This window comes from Nycticebus coucang, chromosome 1 (assembly GCF_027406575.1).
Source record: "Nycticebus coucang isolate mNycCou1 chromosome 1, mNycCou1.pri, whole genome shotgun sequence".
In the NCBI taxonomy this organism is placed as follows: Eukaryota; Metazoa; Chordata; class Mammalia; order Primates; family Lorisidae; genus Nycticebus; species Nycticebus coucang.
In genome coordinates this window covers 18,541,979-18,565,822 of record NC_069780.1, presented here as the reverse complement: position 1 = coordinate 18,565,822, position 23,844 = coordinate 18,541,979, and the positions used below count along the sequence as shown (strand labels likewise).

Here is a 23,844-nt window from a genome sequence, read left to right as displayed (position 1 = left end):
GTGTGAGGCCACGGCACTCTACCGAGGGCCATAAAGTGAGACTCTGTCTCTACAAAAAAAAAAAAAAAAAAATAGTTTCAAGAAGCACATGAGACAGAAATCATGAAATCAGTGCACAATGTCACAATTTGTGAAAGTAGCACACAAAGTCTGTCATTACCCTAAGGCACCTCAAATTCTCTCTAGAAATGAGAAGAATGTTCTAGAAATCCCTAACATCACATCTAGCTTTGATGTGCTCCATTTCTTTTTTCTTTTTTTCTTTTCTTTTCTTTTTTTTTTTTAGCCATCTTACTTTTTATTCCTTCATCTTGGACTTGTTTCCTTGTTTTAGATCTCTTCAGACTTTGTTGGAAAAGAGAGAGACCCTTTTATCTCCCCTTCTCCATCACTACCAAGCACATATGCCTTCATTCAGTTACAAATATTTTGGAAAAAAGTATGGAGAATCCTGAAAGAGCTAAATGTAGGCCTTCCATTTGATCCCACAATCCCATTACTAGGTATAAACCCAGAAGGAAAAAAATCATTTTATCATAAGGACATTTGCACTTGAGTGTTTATAGCAGTTCAGTTCACAATCACGAAGATGTGAGAACAACCAAGTGCCCATCAACACATGAATGGATATATCATAGTTTTTAAATATATATCATAGTTTATTTATATATATTCTATTATATATATGCCAAGATTACTATTTAGTCATAAAAAAATGGAGACTTGCATCTTTTGTATTTACTTGGATGGATTTGGAGAATATTCTCTAAAGTAAAGTATCTGAAAAATGGAAAAACTAGTATCCTATGTATTCAATACTGTGTTGAAACTAGTAGATCAACAATTACAATCCCACACAAGAGGAAAACACAATTAAATTCAAGAAGGAGGGGGTTTGGTAAGTTCCCACCTAACAGGTACAGTGCAGGGACGTACAGTGCAGGGACATACGTCGCACCACCTCCTGGGTGAAGGATTCAACTGCAACTCAGATTGTACCTTAAAAACACAAACAATGTAATCTAATTGTATATACCCTCAAGTTAACCTGAAATAAAAAAATACAAATATACTCATTAAACAAATACCCTGTGGAGAAGGTATATGCTCGGTAATGGGGTGTGCAGGAGAGCTGCAGAGCTCTGTACCTCTGCCTTTGTGTTCAGTGAGTGTACGTGTCTGTGACTCACACTGACGGTAAAGCCCTTGAAAGCCCTGGACTTGTGCCACGGAGTCATTTCTGTCTACTTCCTGAGCAACTGAAAGGCCTTCGATGGAAAGTCCCGTCATTGATAAAAAGCACGTTATTGAGGCTCATATTGCAAACTGAAAAAGGGTGTTGCTGTACATCCTGAATGAGATTAAACGTGAGAATGGACAAAAGACGTTTCTACGCATTTCACAGCTAGAAATGGCTACGTCTTGAGCCACTCTGAATACAAAGAGGGGGAAAGCAGCACTTTTATGAGTTTGGGGTCGAGGTTAACACCTCTCTGGTCAGTTGGAAATTTTTACAAGTGAGTCAAATGAGGAATTTTAATATGTGAGTTTTTCAGGTTTTTAAAAAATCAGCTATTTTGAGGCAGAGGAATCAAGTTTCAATAGCACTTACTGTTTTTTTATATATTAATGATTTATCTCCCCCCGAACGCATAACATGTGACTATTATTATGACTGTATTTCCTTGAGAATCTGTCATTGAGATACATTACTAAAATGTCTTAAAGACTTGATGGGGTGGGTATAATTGTCACAAGCATTTCTATAAGGTCAATATAGCTGCTTTACGCTTGCCAGCAATTCATACGGTTTTGCTTCAGTGTTGAAAAGGATATTGCTGTGGTTTCCTGCCGGAGTTTCTATATAATAGTAAGAGAAGCAGGAGAGATATAGTTGGTCATGGTTGTTTGCTCAGACTCTGCTGCTCTTTTCTTTTTTGTAAAAAACAGGAAGCTAAAATTTGTTCTTGACTTAGTGCAATTGATGGTTAATAAGGGGTTTTTTTTGTGCCAATATGGGAAAACATAAAAATGAAAAGGTGCATTCCTGCCGTAAACTCTTAAGAAATTGAGATTAAGACATTAAGTAAAGAGGTTGAAGCACTCAGGGGAGTATTTATTTATTCTGGATGTACATTCATTGCGATAAAATTGCTTAGTTGAGATTGTTTTCACATTTTTTAATGTTTATATTTTGTCATGAACAACTTTCCAAGTGTCACATTAAAACATATTTTGAAGAAACACTAGTTAGCTCAGAGAGTTTTTAATTCTAGTTGTTGCACCAAAGTTCAAATTCGTTTTTCAGTTTTTCTCTGTTCTCCTGATTCCTCAGCTGATGAGTTTGGAGGGAAATCAGGCACAAAACTATAATCCAAGTTCCATCTCAGAAACAAGGTAAAATGAAATGGCATGCTTCAGCCTAATGAATCAGTACTATTTCATTTGATGCTATCATAACTTTTAAAAAGAAAGCATGCATGAAAGAATATTTGTAACTAAGTCTGAATAGGAAAGATTTAACAGAAGCCCTATTTTGGGGGGAAGCACAGCCGCTCTGGTGGTGTGGAAAAGGGAGTAATGATAAGTTTTAGACCTCACACAACTGTGAGAGCTTTGCCTTGGCTTTTGCATCTGGCCTGGCGTTGATGTCATCATAGGTTAGCGGAGCTGGCAGTTGGGAAGAAAAGCTGGATTTGAAATGGAGTCAAGCAAGGACAAACTGAAATCCCAGAGGCAAACTAGAACCTGCATTTGATTCATATCTCCTCTAACCTCAACCACCCGACCTGCAGGACCAGTAGCCGGTACCAGAACTCTTCACTGCAAAGCTTTTCATGCACCTGGCCCAGAAGCAGAAGGAGAAGAGCTGGTAGGAGGCAGAGGGCCGGAACCCGACGCCAAGGGGAGCTGGGAGGTGGCGAGCTGCACGCAGGGCCCGAGGCTGACCTTCAGAGCGCAACGGTGCTGTTTCACTTCTACTTCCAAATCTCACATAAATTACCTCGGTAGCTAACTGCAAAGAAGAACAATTTAGGAAAGAGAATCGTGGGAACCAGTTTCCCTCCTATCTAAGTTGATGCCTGATACAAAACCACTAATAAAGCTAGCTCATCAAAAGAGAAATGTTTACAGTCAGCAAGACCTTGTATTTGACTTCTACAGAAAACCTTTCAGCTGGAAGGATTCTTAATCCATCCTGCTCACCGACTTTCTGTGTACTTCAACAGGCTCCTCCAAGGGCTCCTCCATATGCAACTATAAATCATTGTTTTACTTCCATATCAAAACTGAAATTTCAGAAAAGGTAAGGTATAAAGAAGTACCAAGATTCATGTTATTTAAGCCATGAACTCAACTCTACAAAGTATATATCATCTGCTGTATGAAAATTGATGAGATTAACTCTGCACATGGCTGGATGATGTAGTGTTTTCTGCCACAATAGATCCAAATTCCATTTTTAGATTTCCGTAGGTGCTGCAGAAAGTTCATATAATATGATGTTACAGAAAAGCAAAAGCTCAGTTAGAAAGAAGCTGCCACTCCGGCTTCTTTTATTGTTTTGTTTTGTTTTGTTTTGAGATTCTTGCTTGGAAGGATGTATGTATTGGTGCTGTGTGAAAAGGGGAATTCACCAGAGAGCACATGTTCATTCAGACACGACAGCCAGGATTCCTACAAGGAATGGGAGCTTGGCCTCTGGATCTTCTGAGAATCTGTCCTTTTTCAAGAGTCTTTTCGTCCTTGTCAGTGACACCCAACTTCTCTTTTTCTTGTCCCAACTTACTTGATAAATGGTATTTTCAGGACAGTTCCTTCTATATTTTTTTCTTTCTCATCTAAAAAAGCACGTTGAAATATAAGTAACCTAATTTGTAAAATAAATAAATAATCTACAATCATTTAAGCATTGGTAAGAAAAATCTTGTCTTTTGTATAGGCACAAGCAATCCATTGTTCAAATATTTCACTGTCCCGACCTTGTTTCTCAGTTTACCCCTTGGCAAAGCAACAAAAAGCCTGTTTTTTGTTTTTTTGTTTTTCATGAAAATACCCACAAAAGCAAATAAAAATGGAAAAGTTCACTGAAATGGAGGAAAACACATAGTGTTATTAAAATTCCTTTGGTATCACACAACTGATAAAATTAGGCAATGCTGGGGCAGGCTTGGAATGAATGAATTGTGTCGTTGTAAACATTGATCTAATGCGATCATCTAGGAGCATTTATTTAAGCAGTACGTGTTATTTACTATTGTTGCAAATCCCTGCCCTTGAAATGGGGTGACAGAGCTTGGTATATACAAAGACCACTGAGACTTGCTCCTTAGTCAGGAAGGAATCTGTGGGAGAGAGAAAATGCAGGAAAAAAAAACAAATGAAGACAGAGAGGAGGAAGTATTGAGTGTGGGCTTACGATGAAAGTAGAAATATTATGATTCTAAAAAGACGAAGTTTTAAAATTCCATCCCACACTACACATAAAATGCCAAAGACCAAAAAAAAAAAAAAAAAAAAAAAAACATCATAATAATACTGAATGCTAGCAAGGATGTAAAGCGACCAGAATGCTCCTGTGTTGCTAGTGGGGATACAAAGACGTACAGCCATTATGAGAAATATTTTGACTGTTTCTCGTAAAGTCAAACATTCACTTACCATATTACCTGGCAAACCCACTCCTATTTAAGTGAAATGGAAATGTATAGTAATACCAAAACCTGCATATAGTGGCTTTATTCATACTCAGCAAAAATAGGAAATAACTCAAATTCTCTCAACTAGGAAATGAACAAACAGTGGCACATTCATGCAATGAAACCCTACCCAGCAATAAAAAAGAATGAACTATCAATGCGCGTAACAGCAGGGATGACGCTCAAATGTATTATGGTAATTAAAGAAGCCAGACTCAAACAGCTCTGCACGTTCATATTTATATGACATTCTGGAGAGAACAGAACTCCACAGGTGGAGAGCAGACCAGTGATAAATGTGAGGGAGAGACTGACCATAAAGGAATCATCAAGGAGAATTTCTTGAGGGGAGTATAGGACCGTCCTGTACCTTGACCATGTTTATCCACAAGCATAACTCTTATGCTTATGAGCATGTCAAAACTTGTCGACCAAACAAGAGTCAATACAATGGTACGTAAATTATTTTAATTTTCAAAAAGAAAATTCACCCTAGAATCGTGGTCTAACAAGGTATCAAACCGGAGCCTGTAAGCCACATGCAGATTACTTGAGGCTTGTTTTGCTTGTCTGTGGTGTAAAATATTGTAAATATTAGACATGGACCTGTTTTTGCTCATCCGCTTTCATTAGTGTTTGAGGCGTTTTTTCGTTTGTTTTTTGGAGGGGTTTTTTGAGGCAGAGTGTCAAGCTATCACCCTGGGTAGAGTGCTGTAGTATCATACCTCACAGCAACCTCCAACTCTTGGGCTCAAGTGATCCTTTTGCCTCAGTTTTTCTATTTATAGTGGAGATGGGGTCTCTCTGTTGCTCAGGCTGGGCTCAAACCTGTGAACTCAAGCAATCCACCTGCCTCGGCCTCCCAGAGTGCTGGGGTTACAGGCATGAGCCACTGCTCCCAGCTTGGTGTTTGTGTTTTTAATTGCGGACCAACACGACTCTTCTTCCAAGATGCGGCAGGAAAAAAAAGGTTGGACATCCTTGGTAGAGTATATATCCTCCTGGTTCTGAGTTCAGAAAAGCAAGCCATATGGAGATGATGCTAATCCCACTCCCTGTTTATTGACACAGAAAAATATGCAGGCTGAACAGATTTTCCCTCTGATGTCCAATAATGTTGGGTTCATTTCTATCTCAAAACTGTCTTTAAATGGATGGAGGCAAGTATCCTGGGACCCAGCGTGTCAGCTGACAATTCTGTTGCCTAAAAATAATGCTACACGCACCATCTGGTGAGCGTGTGTGGGAGCGATGTGCGCTGGCTGTGTCCTCTGCTCTCTGTGTGTGAATGGGGTGTGCTGCACCCCCAGCTCAGATTCACAAACGCTGAAAGAAACTATTCCAGTACAATTTACTGAGGTCTTACTATGTAAGGAGGGCTGCATAAGGTGCTATCCGGGCTAAATATTGAGCTTCTTAGACTCCCTATCAAAAATGGAGTTCATAATGGAGCGTGAGAGATAAGACGTGTGCCTGAATTATAATGATTCCATCAGACTATGGTAAACCCTGTAATAGAGCTTCCATCACTGTACCCTGGCTGTTGAGAGGAAGAAGTCATCGCTTCCTGCAGGGTATCTGGAAAGGATGATTTTGCAGGGAGTGTGGCATTTGTCCTAAAACTTGGAGACTCCAGTAGTGTCTAAGCTCTCAGAGAAATGGGTCCTATCCACCTCATCCTCCCGCAATGCCTGGCCCAGTCCCTGGCACACTACTGATACTAACACTGATGCTTCGGATTAGTAAAAGAAAGAAAGAAAAAACAGCATTTTCAAAAACAGAGGCTCAACACACACAGGGGGCATGGCCTGAGCAGGAAAATGCTTCACGTATGTTTGAAAAACTGAGAATAGTTCAATTTGGCTGAAGCATTAGGAGGGGTTGAAGGAAGTAATGTTCCAATGTTCCAGAACTGCGTTGGAAACCAACAGGAGAGGTCCAGGTTAAGTCATTTGAACGTTTTCAGTATAAGGAGCCACTGAAGGATCTTTGAGCTGAGAGTGATGTGATCAGATCTGTGTTTTTAAAAGATGTCATTTGACAGTGATTATTAGACAGGGACTATTACTGTGATATACATTGCCTTGGAGCAAAGTGGAGACTGCCTGTGGCAGGCTGTGTCTCGGGCGTGACTTAGTGAAGGTTGTTGTTGGCATATTGCAGCTGGAAAACAAGCCAGAAGACCCGGGGTCACATCCTAACTTTGCTTCCACATGCTGGGCGAATCTCATAAGTTTCCAAAACCGTACTTTTTCATATAGGATGTTAGTACAAACATTGTAGTAGATAGTATCTGGGGGAGTTTTATATATTTTAAAGAGCTGTATAAATGTAACATATTGTTATTGGAGTCTCAGTGGCTGGAAAGAAAGTTGCAAATATTCCTGACAGAGATTCACTGGGAGCGGGGCAGTGGTTTTCAGCCTGTGTGCCATGCACACTGGTGTGCGGTGACAGGATCTTAGGTGTGCCACGGAAATAAAGATCATTAATTAAATTATTTTCTAAAAAAGTTCAAAGTACAGTAAAAATATCCCTTTTTTTAATATTATTTAAAAAAATAAACTTACGTGGGCCGTGGAAGTTTAACTCTAGGTTCAAATGTGCCCTGAGATTAAAAAAAAAAAAAAAAGTTGAAAAAACACTGGTGTAAGGCAAAGGAGCAAAGGCTGTCAAAATGACTCCAGGGTTTGACTGGTAGAACCTTGGTGCCATCACCTGAAGGATATACGTCAAGGGGAACAGTCCATTTTGGAAGAATGACATTGAGTCTAATGTTAGACATTGAGTGTGTGATGCTGGCCCAAGACGTAGGTCAGCTATCAGCCCCATGTGTGTAGAAAGTGAGGAAAAGAGAGATGCCTGGCTCGACAGCTCTTACAGTCAGCACCACTGGACATTCTGGGAGTAAAAGAGATTACCAAGGAGAAGAAAGAGAATGGCCGGAGGAGAAGAGAGTTCTCGGCAAAACCCGTATTTAGTGGTCAGAGAAGGAATTGGTTTGTTCTAAAACTACAAAGGGATCATCTGAAAGTAGAAAGAAAAGTTGGCAAAAGAGAATATCAGGGAGAGGTGACCAGTGATGAAAACAATACCAGGAGTTCAGGATGGATAAGGAATAAAATTCCAGCTCCGTGTCTTAAAACTGAAAAACAAATACCGTCCTTGGGGGTTTATTGTGAAGAGCAGATAAGAGATAACAGTGCTAAATTTGATCACTAATACACAGTAGTTTAAAAATGGGAGCTATTATGAGTTTAGTTATTGAAAATTTATCCTCATTTGCAACATTCTTTAGGGATTTTTAAAAATGTGACCCAGACCTTGAAAGAGTCATATGTGATGTTGCCCTTTTTTTTTTTTAGATAAATCATAGGCTAAATTTGCTGCATAATAACATCTCCTGACCTTTAAAGGGTAAAACGTAGTTCATCCTCAGTTTTAGAAGCACTGCATACTGTTCTGACAAGAGCATATTGTTTTTCAATAACTCTCAGGAGAGTGTCCTGCATGGAAAAACAAATTCCTCTCTTCCAGGCTGAAGTTGAACCCTCTCAAGGTACACAGGATAAGAACTACTAGCTCATAAGCTTCCCTGTACCCTAAGGTAAAATATACTAAAGCTGGATTTCACCCCCAAAAGAGGCAAGGGGATGCATTTGTGAAAACTTAACTGATCCAGAAAATCACTGTTGAAAAGGAAACAATGAAAAGAATATTAATTTCATGTACATCTCTTCAGGATTTCTTATGAAGAAGCGACCAAGACAGCGTAGGGCACATTGACTTCTGTCATATTGATAACTCTTCAATTTTCATCTAAGAAGCCAAGCATCTTGGCTTTGATTCACACAAGAGCCAGTTTCTTCTGCCAAGACAAAAAACAAATCCCTCTGTTCAGGATCATGTGTTTCTTCTCAAATCCGCCACCTTAAAAATGTCTGCAATTCGGGTGTCGCGGTGAGAGAACAGATAAAGCTCAGAGACACCTGCTGTCACTCTGAGAAAAAAACTGTCCAGGGCACAGAGCAGGACCCGTGTTCTTCGGGGTCCCTGCTGGTGCTGAAAGGTGATGGTGCTTTATTCCATATGTTCAAAGGATTAATCAGAATTTGTGGGCGCTCCCAGGAAAATGTTGTCATCATGTGATGTAAGTGTGCCGGCCTGATACTGAAACAAGCACATTTTCTTCTGTATTTACAGAAGTCAGTAAGAATCAAGATTTCCCTGGCCTCGGCCTGTCTGTCTTCCTCCACTGTGGGGTTCACTGTGACTTTCCTCATATCCAAGAATACTTCTACACACACCGAACCTTTCCTTCCTTTCTTTCAGTCTATATTTTATGGAATAGAGTCTTTCACTTTTTTACTCATTTCAAGGTATGGAACTTTGAGATAATTTCTGGAATTAAATCTAGTTTCTTAATCTGGCATTGAAGTCTATCTATAATAGACGGGGGCCTAGAGCCGAATTTCCCAGTCAGTATCCCAGCCCGTTTCCCACGCACACCCCTTCCCAGCTCTCTTCCTGCGTAGACTCTGAAGTTCCAGGTAACGATGCACCACAGGGACCACAGTGGTCTGAATCTTTGTTTAGATTCTTCCCTCTGCCCAAAGGCTCAGCTTTCATGACTCAGCTCAAATCTTCTTTACCCTGTGCTAGAAAGTAGCACACGGTTCACTGGTCAGTTTAGATGTATTAACTACAGGAAACTAATTTTTGTAACATACAACCCCCAATTTCAAAATTGTAAGCAAATAAAATTATATGCATCTGTTCCTTTAAATCTTTGCCAACACCTCCAAAAGGCCTAAATTACCCCACTGTTAACCGTTTGCTCTCTCATACTCCCAACACACTTTCCTCTACAAGTCCTACAAGTCCAGTGCAAGAGTTATTTGGGTGTCTATCTTCTCTGAAGTGCTCTTTTATCCACAGGACTTAGCACAATGCCCTGGATGTAGAAAGCCTCAACATGTATTTATTGAATTCAGCCCAATTCCCCATTGAGTTCAGGACGAAATTCCTCAAGGTTCTGAGGCTGGAATGGTCGATTTTTATATCATTTGCTTTGTAACTATTTTTGTGGTACCACGTTCTAAATCCTTGCAAGATTTAGACAGTTATTTCTGTGTGTGTGTTTTAATGTACCTTGTCTCTTTCTCATAACAAGAGAAAGCATGTATTTCCCCTGTCAGTACTTGAAGACTTTTCCTTTCCATTCATTTCTAAAGATTTTGTTTTCTACTCATTCTGAAAGCCAAGAAGTTCCTGGCACCTGGAACCAGTAAAAAGGAATGAAAGAAAAATAAGAGATGAATGTATAAAAGGACATGCACACAGGAAATGGAAACACGTTGAAATTGGAGTCACGGCCTAAAAAATAGGAAGAAAAAAGACAAAAGAACTATAGAACTTTTTTTTAAGTAAGCTTCCAAAACACAGTGAGATGGAACCTTAGGTGAAAATCAACTAGACTCTCGGAGAAGCACCGGTGGAAAGTGAACTTGGCCGGAAGGCAGATAGCCGAGCTGCTCTTGAGTGGGCCCCAGACAGAGCAGTGAGGGATCAGAAAGCTGAGCCGCAGATTTGGGGGATCACCATGATAATGAACAAGGCCCGCCTAAAAATACCATCTGCACAACTTTAATAAGACCATGAAAGGAAACTATAGTTTTAGTGAAACATTTTCATATTTTGTAAATTGGCACTCTGCCTAATTTCTACTTCCTTTTCTCTGCTGTTATTAAAACATTCAGAGACTAGCTAGCTTTGTGAATATTAACAACAAGAAGTCTGCTTAGGCCCAAACATATGTGGACAACGTTCCTATCAACTCAAAAAAAAATGTCTTCCGTCACCATTTGAGTGTAACATAATTGCATGTGTGGCAAATAATTAACAAAGTCTTAAAAGTAAACAAGTGCAGCTTATTATATTTTTGTTAGGCAAATTTTTTTACAGATTTATGAGAACTTTAATATAAACTCTGAGACCGTGATTCATAATTTCCATGACAGCAAAGTGGAGATTGCTCACTCAGCCACCTCAAGACATGAAGAGGTAATTTTTAGTGAGTGAAGTGCCTATATGTTTTTGAAAAATGATTTCTCACTTCACACCCAGGAGAGCTTTCTTCATGTGAAAACAAGAGACAGGCCACACCTTCTCACTGGTCATGCTAACACGGCATATTGCAAACATCCCTGACTTCCAGTTATCTGACTAATGACAAAGGGTATTTCTGTTATGTAGATAGTCATATGATATTGATTTTTACCATAAACTACTCTTCCAAGCAGTAAAACAAACTCAGAGCAAAGAATTCATGACTTGTGATAGCATGGGCATCATTCTTATCATTGCCAGGGAATAAAATTAACCTCAGTAATAGAAACAGCTATTCTTGTATGTTAAAGTAATTTTGTTGGCAATGTGTCACACATGATCAGCCTTACGTGAGATCTTATTTTTCTCATTAACTTATATCCTCTCTACTTAATGATACTAATACCCTATTCCAATAATATGAAATCATGCTTCTTTTGGATGCATGCGGGGCATTAAAAGACAGCAGTGCGTGATAATAGAGATATACAGAGATGTAAAATCAGAGACCAGGGGAAAAGCATGTAAATCAGGGGTTAGGAGTGACTTGGGGATGGGGATGTTGAAGGAAGGCTTTTCAGAGAAGTAAATGCTGGCTGGGTTGAGATTATTAGCAAGGGAATAGAGCACAGGGAGGATGTATTCATTTCCTCGAGCTGCTGTAAGAAATTAGCACAGAGTGGATGGCTTAAAACAAGCGTATTCTAGATCAAAGTGGCCACAAGGCTGGTTCTTTCCAGCATCTCTGAGGGAGAATCCATTCCGTTCCCTTCTCCTAACTTCTGGTGGTCACCTGCAGTTCTTGGTGTTTGTGGATGCATCACCCCAATCTCTGTCTTGGTCTTCATAAGACTTTCTTCCCTGCATGTCCATGTTTATGTTCATATTTTTCTTTTCTTATATGGCCCACCTGACCCAGTGTGACCTAATTCTAACTTGGTTATATCTAGAAAGACCTTATTTTCAAGTAAGATTATGTTCAGTTTTTGGTGGACTGAACTATTGGAGGACCATATTCGGTCCAGTACAGAGAGCATTCAAGATACAAGAAGCAGCACGGTTGGAGGCAGAGAGGCGGTGACATATCTTAGCAACCATCATTCCCTCTCAATGGCTGGAATCAAAGGCTCTGGGAGCCCTAACAGGAGGCATGAGGTGTAAGAGGTAACAGTAGCCTCATCTCAAAGAGACTTGCCAAGTTCAAAAATTTGAACTTCATCATGAAATGTGTGGGTGCCATTGAAGTAGCTTAATTCTGAGAGTTACATGGTCATGTTTGCATTTTAGAAAAATCTCTCTGGCAGGAATGGAGAGACTTGAAGAAGGCACAGATTAGAAGCAGCAAAATTATTTAAGACGTCTTTGAAATTATTCTGGCAAGAAATGATAAGAGCTACATTAAATCAGCAGTCAGGAAACCAGAGAGGAGGTGGCTTGATACAGGAGAGATTCCAAAGAAAGGATCTATAAGTTAGTCAGATGTGAGTATTGAGGCAAGAGAGGTAAATGGCTTTGAAGATTATATCTGGGGTAGAGAGATGAAGGTGACATTCACTGAGAAAATTAAGAAGGAACATACTCGGACATATTTAATTTCAGATATCAATGAGACTTCTAAATGGAAAGCTGCTCTTTTGGATTTTAATAGGGAGTTCAGCTAAAGATGTTTTGAGATTAATGTACATATAAGTAATTGGGTCCCCAGATTTAATGTGTAGAGTAAGAAAAGAAGTTCTGGGAAATGCCAACATTTAGAACGTGAAGTGAGCGGGAAAGAACCAAAGAACAGCATTAAAGAGGAGACCTGTGGAGAGAAAAGGGGAAAGCCCAGGAAGGGCTCAATCTCGGAGAATATTGAGCTTCTGGAAGGACACAGTGGTCAAAATACCAAGTGCCGCAGAGAAATCAACAGAGATAAGGAGAGAAACTGTTCATTTGTTTCGGCAAAGTCTGGTCATTGGTGAGTGTAGCAAGGGCAGTTTCAGTGGGGTAACAGGAATGGCAAAGAAAGCAGCAGCAGAGTAATAGACTTGGGAGTTACTGTGCAGGGAGAAGGGGTGTGGGGATCGCACGCTGCCTTTCCAGGAATTTGAAGTGTTAGCGAGTGGGAGCTCTATAAATGAGTAGCCGCGTGGTCAGGAAGGCGTTTTCCCTGATGGTGGGTACAGAGCGTGGTGAGGTCCAACTGAGTGGGGTAGCCTTGTGTGGGGGCAGGGCTGGGAAGGAGTAGGGGCATCTCTTCCAGATAGAAGCGTATCCTGAGGACGTGTTTTTAAGGCAGCTGAGGGATTTCCCACACAACTGCGATTGTGAACATTTTATTAATATGGAATAAAAAAATCTTCTTTTCTTCATGGTTTGTGTAATGGGCATTTTTTTCTGCTCACTCTTCCCAGATTTGTTCCTTTTATTTTACCAATGCTGCTGTTTCCTCTTGGGGAATCAATTTTTCTCTTTGTGTTCAACCTTGGCCGAACTGTCGGTCAAGGTGCTCTCGTTTCTCTGTGTCAGGGTCACCGAGGCTTCTCTCCCAGGACTTTGACCTGGAGCCAGAAGGCAGAGGGTGAAAATGAAGCCTGGAATTACTAAGATGTCTGTGTCAGGTGGCCCAGGAGTCAGCAGACAGGGCAGAACCCTTGTTTCAGACAAGTAGTCTGAAGGTCAGCCTAGTCCTCTGACCACACAAGGCCTTGTGACAAAGGGGGAAAGACAAACTGTAGGTATGAGGGGGAGAAGGGGACAGGCAGCCACCAAGAGTGACCTCTGGACCAGCACAGGACGCTCCAGGGGCTCGGGAGCAGGAAGCACTCAGACCTGCTTTCCTGAGGGTCCTGCTGTGTCCCTCCCTGGCACACCCAGCCTGCGGACTGCAGACCATCCCTCGGGATGCACTTTCTGCTCTGGCAGGTCACACAGGCCTCCTCCAGGGAACACTTTCTCTCCTTAACACTGCCTTCCACCTAGATGTGATTTTGTCATTTCTTCCATGAGTTCAGCCCACAGAGGGACTGCTAGCCACCCTAGGTACAACGCGGGTCTCAATCTAAAATTCTTAAACTTTTTCGAGATCGAGCCATGGCCCTAATGCTGCTCTGATGGAGAATAGACTCGTCCGAGGCAACAACATCCCCCACATTTAATGGTTCTAGAAGAAAAATTATTTGTTTGGGCTGAAGACCCCTCCCAAGAAACACGTGTCAGAATGATTTGTTGAAAAGAAGAAAAAGGCATTAAAATTATAATAAAAGAAAATTATTATATCTAGGTTCACCCAAAGCAGCCTCGTTAATCCATATCCTTAAAGGCTTTCATTTCCCAGAGCACGCCCTCCCCCTCTCACATGGGAATATTAATTACGACTTCCAGCTAAAGCTGCAGGAGACTGCTGGACAGTCGGCGGTCAGAGCACCACCCTGCCAGGACGTCCCCACACTAATGAAAGGAGAAATGATGCCGTCAACTCTGAACTGCCACCCTGGATGACAATACAGAGGGTGGACATCACACGACTATGCCTGCCAATAATAACAATCTCCTTTGCTCATGTATTTATGGTTTGCAATGCACTCACCTCACCTTGTCTTCTGATACATTTATATTTTCTTCCAAGGCTTTCCAATGAGGGAAAGGAGACTGTGCTTCTCACCAGTAACAAATTACCTATATTTACTGTCAAGGGACACCAAAGAGATGCCTAGTTTTCCCAAAGAAGTTCACTTTTGATTAATCTTGCTGCATATACCAGTTGTGAGCAAAGGCAAAATCCCAATTCCAGGTAATAATAGAAGTGAGTAGTAGGGTGTTAATGAAGAGGATCTATAATTAAGATAGACTGCATTAAAATAAATTAGAATATCATCCGCAAAAAAAATAAATATTCCAAAAGGGACCTAAAAATCTGTGCATAAACAATTTGTATGTTAAATAAGAAGAAAAGTAAAAATTGTATAAAATAAAATCGTACATGATTTTGCCTGATGCATCGTAGGTGCTTGATGAATATTTGTTGAAGAAGTGTTGGTGGATTCAAAATTTATTGTTAGTATCAAAAGCACCCTGTGCGATTTGCTGTGCGGCTGAGGGTCAGGGTAGCTCTGAGTTCAGAGAAAAGTCTTATTGTTTACCCCTGTTCTACTAATTACAGGAAGAATTTTCTGGAATTCAGTTCTCCTGAGGCAGGGAAAGTTCACAGAACTTTTCCTTGAAATCAAGTTTGCCTGGCCTAGGTTAACTAGGGAACTGATGGCTCCACACAAGACTGACCCCCTGTTCAGATCGGTTAGGCAGACTGGAGTTTCGTTTTTCTTTTTTCTTTATGAAATGTGTTGGCAACTATGAACTCATCTGATCAGTATCCCAGATTGCATTACAGTGATTGCATTGCAGTTTGTCATTTCTAGTGACACAGATGAGGAGGCAAATAGAGGTCATATCATTACGGGGAGGGAAAAATAACAACCGAGGAAGGGGCTGCACAATCATTTCCTCTGCAGCTCTTTGCAGGGATGGTAAGAAATGGGTAACCAGGGAGGAGAGCTGCACTCTGCTCCCCCTGAGAGAGAAGATACAATTATTAAGTGGTTAGCCAGGGCGCAGAGCTGCCAGAGCAAATCTCATCCAACTGTCATGGAATCTGTTCTAAAGGAGGAAGACGAAAGCTTTCCTTTTGTCTTTTATCTCTGTTTTGATTCCTTTTTCTGCTGATTCCAAGATACCCCCACACAACCTAAGGTCAAAGAAAGTGCTACTCTATCATTGTGCACTTTCCCCAGTATAGTCAAACTGTACTAGTATTTCAATACTGATTAGAATATCTTGACTAGCAAAATTTTGAAATTATCAGTGAAGATATAAAACTAGATACCCAGATTTTGTTCTGTTATTCAAATCATAGGGCCAAACCTGTTTTGGAATCAAGTCCTTTTCTCAAACAAAGGCAACAAAGACGTTGCTTTACTCTTAGGGTGATTGCTTCCCACCCATCTCCCATGTGTGGGTACACACACACACACACACACACACACACACACGAGTTTGCCTGATCCCTTGGGAGGCATGGAAGCCAACAGGATTTGGTGCTTGCCAAAGATAGTAAAGCTCCTCTGGGCACCTCAGTAGCTCCTGTACCCAACCAGGGATATATCTACCGCCAAACAACAGCCAGCCACACATACTCATATTTATCTGTCAGCAACTGACTATCCCCAGAGAACAGTGTCCAGACTCTGGTCTCCAGAGTCCCCCATCCTCATGATGATCTAATTAGCTATGGAAGTTGTCAGGAAGGCAGGCAGTACTGAAAACACAAGGGGCCAGGAGAGCAGTAACTGCTGGCGTCCATACTCCCTGCTCCCCTTCCCCACCCAGCGCTTCATCCCACGAGGTCTCCATCTCTGCTTGTTCCTGACCCTGATTCCTCAGGAGCTGCACCCATCCCCATTCCTTATGCCCACATGCCCGACTCCCTTGCCCACTGCCAACACCCCGATTCCCATCCAGGCAGCAGGCGCCGCTGGGGTGTTTGGGGGTTAAGGGAGTGCTAGGGTCCAACTTGGCAGGTGAGAGAGAGTGGGCCCGGGAAGTATGTTCCTGAGAAGAAGCCAGCTCACTAAGTTACCTGGGGCTGCATTCCCTAGATGGTTACGGTGCTTCAGGTCGGATGTCCCATGGTTTTACTGGGACAGTGTCTGCAGTGGGTGTTTCGTAATACATATTTAAAATCTTTTCCCAAGATTAAACTATTACAGCAATGAATTATATCCTAGAACATCTGGAGCAGAGCCAGAATAGCCTTCTTTTAAAAAAGTGTTTTTTGACCTTGTTAATGACAAGTCCCTTTGACAGGAAGGATAGCCTGTCAGCCAGGCCAAAGGCTCACCTAGCTCACCTGAAATTCCAGACAGGGGCGTAAGCTCGACCTCCGTCTTAGCTGCTTCTACTACGTATATGGAGTTGATCCTACCTAATTAACAAATATATGTTCCCCCTCTGTAGAGTTGGGGGAACATATAATCTGTAAATTTTTTAAAGTTTTCCAGATCATTCAGATGCGCAACTAAATTTGGGATTCATTCGTTTTGCTCAACCACTCCAAAGATCGATCTGTGTTTTCTAAATACCCATATTTTTCCTGCTGCCCCAGCCTTCCTTCCTCTAGATTTTCTCTTGGAAGTGCTTTTCAGGACGGTGTGAAATCACCATGATTACCATCAAATCATGACCTTTTGCACTATCAGTGCAAATAGCACATAGTAAAAAAGGCAAGTAACTTTTTAGTACTATTATGAAAGGAATTCTGACCTCACAGGCCCCTGTGAAAGAGATTCTGGGTCCCCCCCAAAAGCCCATGGACTATATACTTTGAGAACTTTGAAATAAACAATCAGCTTTCTTGCTGTTGTAAGAATGGCAACAACAGAAATAAAACAAAAACGTTTCATTTGATAGGCGAAAATCACTAAATTTCATTTGAACAAGCAACATTAAATGCAAGCTTATTTCACTTTGACAACAAAAGATTCAAAAGTATTTTGGGGGCACTTCCTCTCCAGTCACTAATCCTTCATTCAGTGTGTTGCTGGAGGGAAATGACCACCACCCATCTGGGCAGGCTCTTTGTCTTGGTCAGGCCCCGTCAACCCCCTTGGTCTCATCATCTCATTGCCTGGCTTCTCCACCCTATAATTACCATTTGTTTAGACATCTGTCCCTCTTACTTCATAGCACCCTTGTTGAGGACAGAGTCCATGTTTATTCATTTTGTCCTCCGTGCCTACTTCAGTCCTTAGGACACTATTAGTCTTTAATTAGTTGAACTGAATTGAGATGAAATAGGATGCAGCAATGAAGAGGATCTGCCATTTGGCAAAAAGAACATGCAACATACTGAGGCATGGATGGTGTACACTCAGGTCATTGGCAGCATGGAATCACATAGACTTTCCTGCTGGAAGAGAGAGTCTGTGAAAAAGTGTTTCTGTGATGATCATGCATGTTTTTTTTTTTTTTTGCAGTTTTTGGCCAGGGCTGGGTTTGAACCCGCCACCTCCGGCATATGGGGCAGCCCTACCCCTTTGAGCCACAGGCACCACCCCATCATGCATGATTTTTAAAGTGAGTACCTGCTCCAGCAATTGTAGAAACAGGAATGGCGAGTGAGATTCTAGTGCTATAAATCTATCATACTCCAGATGAAGTTTCTCACAGCCGGTTAAAATTCTCCAAATCAGTGTAATGTTCTGCTTTGGTGTGAATATCACCTTCAGAAGACTTAAAGCTCAGTTTGCAGATTTAAATCCCACTCTGTAGAGTTGATTGGATTAACAGTGTAACAGAGATTATCTTCAATTAACTTGAATTTGGGACTTGTTAACAGATTTACTAAATTTGCAAGTGGCACAAACTGAGCCTGCTATGTACCGAGTTTACCAAATGTTTCTCAAATTAAGAAAAGTAAGTGGTTACCAAAAAGATATGATTCATTAATTTTGATGAAATACGTAAGTAGTTGGATATAAATATGTGTCGTGGTTTGTTATTACACTTCTTTTTTTTTTGTTGTTATACTGGATTGTGTCAAAAAAGCTCGAAATCGATTGGCATAGCTGATTGACAGAGAAAGTTTGTGAGATCCCAAATAGGCCATTGAGGCAAAAGTCCCATTAATCATGATCATTTTCAAACAATTAGAAACATACCATACTATCAGAAAAGTACCAAACAAACTCAGAGGAAACGTAAGTCTGCGTCGAAGCTCAAAAAGTGACTGTGGATGTAAAAAGAGAAGTGCATTTTTAAATAAGTCCTAAACTAGTAAGTGCAGTGATAATCATGACCACATGTTGACCTGATTGATTATGAAACTTCACAAGGAAGCTCCTTGCAGAGCCAGCAGAGAGATGTGTGGTGTGGCGGCACGTGACTCCACTCACACCCAACACCAGTGATGACCATGTTGTGACTCTACTGGCTCTCTCTTTCCACCTCTTTCCTGCAGTCCTTTATTAGAAACGTAATTTTTATACTCAGATACGGGCCCAGTCTTCAGGTTCTTGTTTTTCTTCGTCATCATCTTTAACCTGTTAAGAGTCTGTTTTTGGCCTTCAGCATGGCTATAACAGAGCACCACAGACAGCATGGTTTCTAGACAACAGACGTTTATTCCTCCCAGGTCTGGAGGCTGGGAGCCCAAGAGGAAGGCGCTAGCAGATTCCGAGGCTGGTGAAGGCTGCTCCCTGGTTCGCCAGCAGCATCTTCTCACTGCATCCTCGTGTGGTGGAAGGAGATTTGGGAACACCCTGGGATCCCTTTTAGAAGAGCAATAGTCTCATTCATTAGGATTCTACCCTCATGCACTAATCACCTCCCAAAGACCCCAGCTCCAAATATTATTGCATGGGGGGTTACTTTTCAAAATATGAGTTACTTTTCAAAACATACACAAACATATGTTGTATAACAGAGCCCAAGTCCTGGTAATTCTTCCTGAGAAAGAGGCATGGCAGCCACGCCCGCCTCTCCCCACGGCCCTTCTCACTGCCTGCCCACACTCTTGTTTTAACTATTTGTTCATCCTCTTGGCCCTCCTGTCCCCAATATGATCAGCCCTCCATACTGTGAATTTAACCAAGCACGATTCAATAATATTCAGGGGGAAAAAGTAAAAATAAAAAATAATTTAGATTTTTAAAGATACAGTATAAAAACTCATAATATGGTAGGTATAATAAGGAATCTAGAGATGATTTAAAGTGTACAGGAGGGGCTGGGCATGGGGTCTCACACCTACAATCCTAGCACTCTGAGAGGTTGAGGCATGAGGATCACTTTATGTCAGGAAATCAAGACCAACTTGAGCAAGAGCAAGACCTCATCTCTACAAAAAATAGAATTAGCTGGGCATTGTGGCAGGTGCCTGTAGTCCCAGCTACTTGGGAGGCTGAGGCAGAAGGATTGCCAGAGCCCAGGACTTCGAAGTTGTAGTGAGTTATAATGACACCATTGCCCTCTAGACAAGGTGACAGCGCAAGACTCTATCTCAAAAAAATAATAAATAAATAAATATATAGGATGATATACCAAAATTATATGTAAATATTATACCATTTTAGATAAGAGACTTGAGCATCCATGAATTTTGGTATTTATGGCAGGTCCTGGAACCAATCCCTGGCAGGTGTGGAGGGACAACTGTTCATATATCGCCATCTGGTCTTGATTCTGCCATTTCTAGCTTAGAAGTACGTTAGGGAGCTGACAAAGAATGTAGACTGAAAGTCAGCAGTTGCTTATTAGCTACTTGACTTTGGGCAGATTAAACTTTCTGAGCTTCTGTTTTATCAACTATGAAATAAGAGTGAAATGAGTGCTACCTCTCAGGATTTTGGGGGGGCTCAAATGAGATAATGGTTACAACGTCTTTAGAAAAGAGTACCTGTAGCATAGTAACTGCTCAATAAAATATGTTTCCATATTATAACTCATTGCTACCCTACAGGATGGGGTACGTACTCTTCAAGCCACTCGTCAGCTTCCCACAGTCGACATTTCATATTTATAACATGAGTCGGGGCCTCCTGCTTCACAGCCTGACCACAGTAGACTTTGTACTGGGCCCTGGGCACTGTAGACTTTGAAGCTTCTCCCTCAGTCAACCCTTCTGCAATGCATATCTTTCCTTCTAGGCTGTTCCAAGTTCTACTCATACTTCTTGTTTTCTTTCATTCCCTTGGCCCTTTGCAATGTCTAGCTAGTTCTTGTTTCTCCTATGTGTATCTCATACATGAAATGTATAGAAAGGGTGTCATAATAAAAAAAGTTAAAATGTCAAATATGGTACCATACATATACGAAAAAGAATAAGAAATAGATAGGTCATCTCTATTCCCAGACTCAAAGAGGTACTACATTTATTCAGCAACTTTGATAAGTTATTTGATTTTGGGCAACTCACCTTAGGTTTCTTGGCATAAACGAGGACTAGAGGGAGACTTAGTCACCAGACTTATATAGCCCACAGAAGTCATCGATATTAACACACCTTTATCATTCCTGAGAAGCTATGTCACTATCAGATAAAGAGAAGCCCTTTTATCTTTATTTCTCCTATTCCCTTTATGATTTTTATGGTGAATAAATTTACCATGTCTCTTTCCTCACTTCCTTTATACATTTTAATGTCACCATGTCTTCTGTTTTGGTAACTTTCAAATGTTAATGGATTGACAGGTCTTGCTAAATATTTTCTCCTCAAACGAGAATTAAAGATACTCGGTCTAACTAAGAGAATTACTAAATGTTCAAAATTTACATGCTATTGATTGAGTAAATTAACCTGACAGTTCTAAGGCAGTATTTTAAGTGAAAAAGACCTTTATTCTCTTAGTTCCTCAAATGTCTGATTTGAGCTTATTGCAGTGGAACTCCACAGCTCTAGGAAGATATTGTATTCTTCCCAGAAACATTTCTGAGCATCATGTCTGTTTCAAACCACATAGTAGGAGATTGAATTCTTTTCTAATGCCTAACCATTTTCTTGAGAATAAAATGGGAATTCCTGTTGCCCTATCTACGAGTTACTCAACGTTTGAGTAGGCTTGAGGAACCACTTTTTGTCCTGTATAAGAGAGTATGGTTCTAAATGATGGATATCTTAACCTTAATCCAACCAAAATGTCATTTAGACATAATCATCTCTTGGATCCTACCTGCTCCGGTGAACAATTTCTGTAATAAATTTCACAGTTGAGGGATTAAGCCTTAGAAACAATTCATTATGAAAACATTGAATACAAATACAGTAGGCTTTTGGAAGAGATAGGAAAAAGTCTGGACAGATGGGGTTTGTGAAGGGCAAGGGGTGGATGTTGTGGCACAGATCTAGCTCCAAAAAGGTTCCCTGAAAGAGGAGTTTAGTGCTATCCTGTGGTGGTGACTTGCTGTCTCTTTCATAACTGCTTCACACGTTCAGCAGGCCAGCCTTCTGCAGAAATCAGGTATTACTCAATTGACGTAGTGATCTAATTTGTACAGGAAATCCAGCAAGGGCCATTCCAACAGGAAGAATGAGAAACAGGGACCATGGCCATTTTTGAAAAACATAATTTATACCAGGTATTAAATACTGTTTACAAAAATCAAAATAAAATTTTCCCTCAAGCAACCGAGAGGGTTCACCATCCTAGGAACGTTTAGAATCCCTTCTGGCCGGGAACAAATCCGGCTATTTCACTGTCCGGCTATTTCACTGCACCTGATAGCCATGTGTCTCCGTCACACCTCAAAATCATACGTGCTGCTCCTTTTTCTCCTCTCAACCGATACTCTTAAAATTTACCCTAACAATCATTCAAGTTTTATGTAAAACTTCATTTTATTCTTTCTTTTATTTTTTATGTTTATTTATTTATTTTTGCTTTCATAGTCAGTTACTCAAGACAGGTATGAAATATCACAACTGGCTTTCCATGGGGAAACAAAAGCCTGGAGTTTGCCAATGTCTGTGGTGTAAATACTTCCACAGAGGGCAGTGTCAAGGTACCAGCATGATGTCACTGATCCTGGAGCTGGAATGAGATGAACACCATCAGCCGTGTGAGCCAGCTCTGCCACACAATTGGTGCAGACCCACTGTTCCCATCGTTCACCACTTATATACTTTAGTGGTGGTTCCTGAATTTTTACATAAAAGTAAATTGCAGGACCAACTGAATCAGAAGGAGAGGGTGCATAGTGAGTTAGTAAGTACTATTTTTACTGGACTGTGTATTCTTTTGAAGTGAGCCTGGGGGGAATGGGAAAGGATAGCAGAGATAAGAGTAGCTAAAGCTCCCCAGCACATGCCATAGATCCACTGTGGTTGGCCACCCATAAAAGTCTTCTAGTCTTACCTTGTTCCCATGCTTGAATCATCTTTGCAGTTTCTCCAACATGCTCCTAATCGCTCTGGTTTGAAATCTTGGAATCATTTTTGATTCTGTCACTAGCCTTGTTTCCTATATACCACCAGTCAGTAAATGCTACCAAAGTTTACATTGTTATTAACAGCATATAGCCTTGTCATTGACCCTCTCGACCTTTAGATTCTTCCCTGATAATCAGTGCAACTTTAAATCTGCTTCTTTTGGAAACTCCCTAGTTGTTTCAATGCCCCACTGGAAAACCTCTACTAGCTTCCTACCACCTACCCCAAAGCCCAAATTTGTTAAAAAATCTGTTAAGGCTTTCCTGTTTCACTCATTCTAACATGTCCAGTTTCATATCCCAATAGTAGCCACTTTTGTGTAACTACCAGCCTCAGTGGTTTTACAAATAGATATGTCAGGCACATCTAGGTGTGTACCAGGTGGTAAATATTTTTAATAATACCTCTGCTTATGAGTATACTACAGTTAAATGTTCAGAACAACCCACTCTTCCCTGAATAAATGGGGTTTCTCTGAAGTCTTCCCTCCTGTATAGGGAAGGTCCTATTTAAATGCACATAGCACTTACAGACATTAAGAACAATAAGAAGAAATAATTCTTCCTAAAATCTGACATTAAAGAGAAATGACTATGGCATCTATATGGGTTACACCAGAAGCCAGAGACTAAGTGGGGCCCTGATAGGAAAGAATATTAAGGACCAATGAGGAGTGGTAAGAAGTAACTCCTTAAAAAAGCACTTTAATGCTGCTGAACCAGAGCCCCCACGTGCATTCAGGTCAGGGTGGTAGTAAACCTTTGAAAGCTGGCTAGGAATTATGAAGTAGCGATGTGTAGAACTGCCTCAGGTGGACGGTTGTGACCCATATTTCTTCCCAGATATCTACCAGGTATATACTAGTATAGTATATACTTGGAACTTGTGTGAAGAACTACTTTATACAAATTTAAGAACTGGTATAATATCAGAATACACAGAGAGCATATTAAAATGGAACAAGATCTAAGAGCATATTAAAATTGAACAAGATCTAAAAGTGCCCCTGCAGAGAGGAACAACCTTCCCAATTTCACACCATAAATACTCTTACAATGGGAAACTCGAAGACTA

The 23,844-nt window shown here is 40.8% G+C and overlaps 1 protein-coding gene across 3 annotated transcripts in view; it reads left to right on the top strand.

The window, feature by feature from the left end:
* The window catches only part of GPRIN3 (GPRIN family member 3), a 64,138-nt gene that overhangs the window by 13,512 nt on the left and 26,782 nt on the right, over window positions 1-23,844 (top strand). The window contains exon 1 of one of the 3 annotated variants that reach the window (XM_053606648.1): window positions 17,886-17,921. The exons of the other annotated variants lie outside the window; for them this stretch is intronic. Within the exon in view, the coding sequence (XP_053462623.1) occupies window positions 17,910-17,921 (12 nt within the window). The 5' untranslated portion in view covers window positions 17,886-17,909. Of the gene's footprint in view, window positions 1-17,885; window positions 17,922-23,844 lie in introns of those variants that run through there. 3 annotated transcript variants of the gene reach the window in all.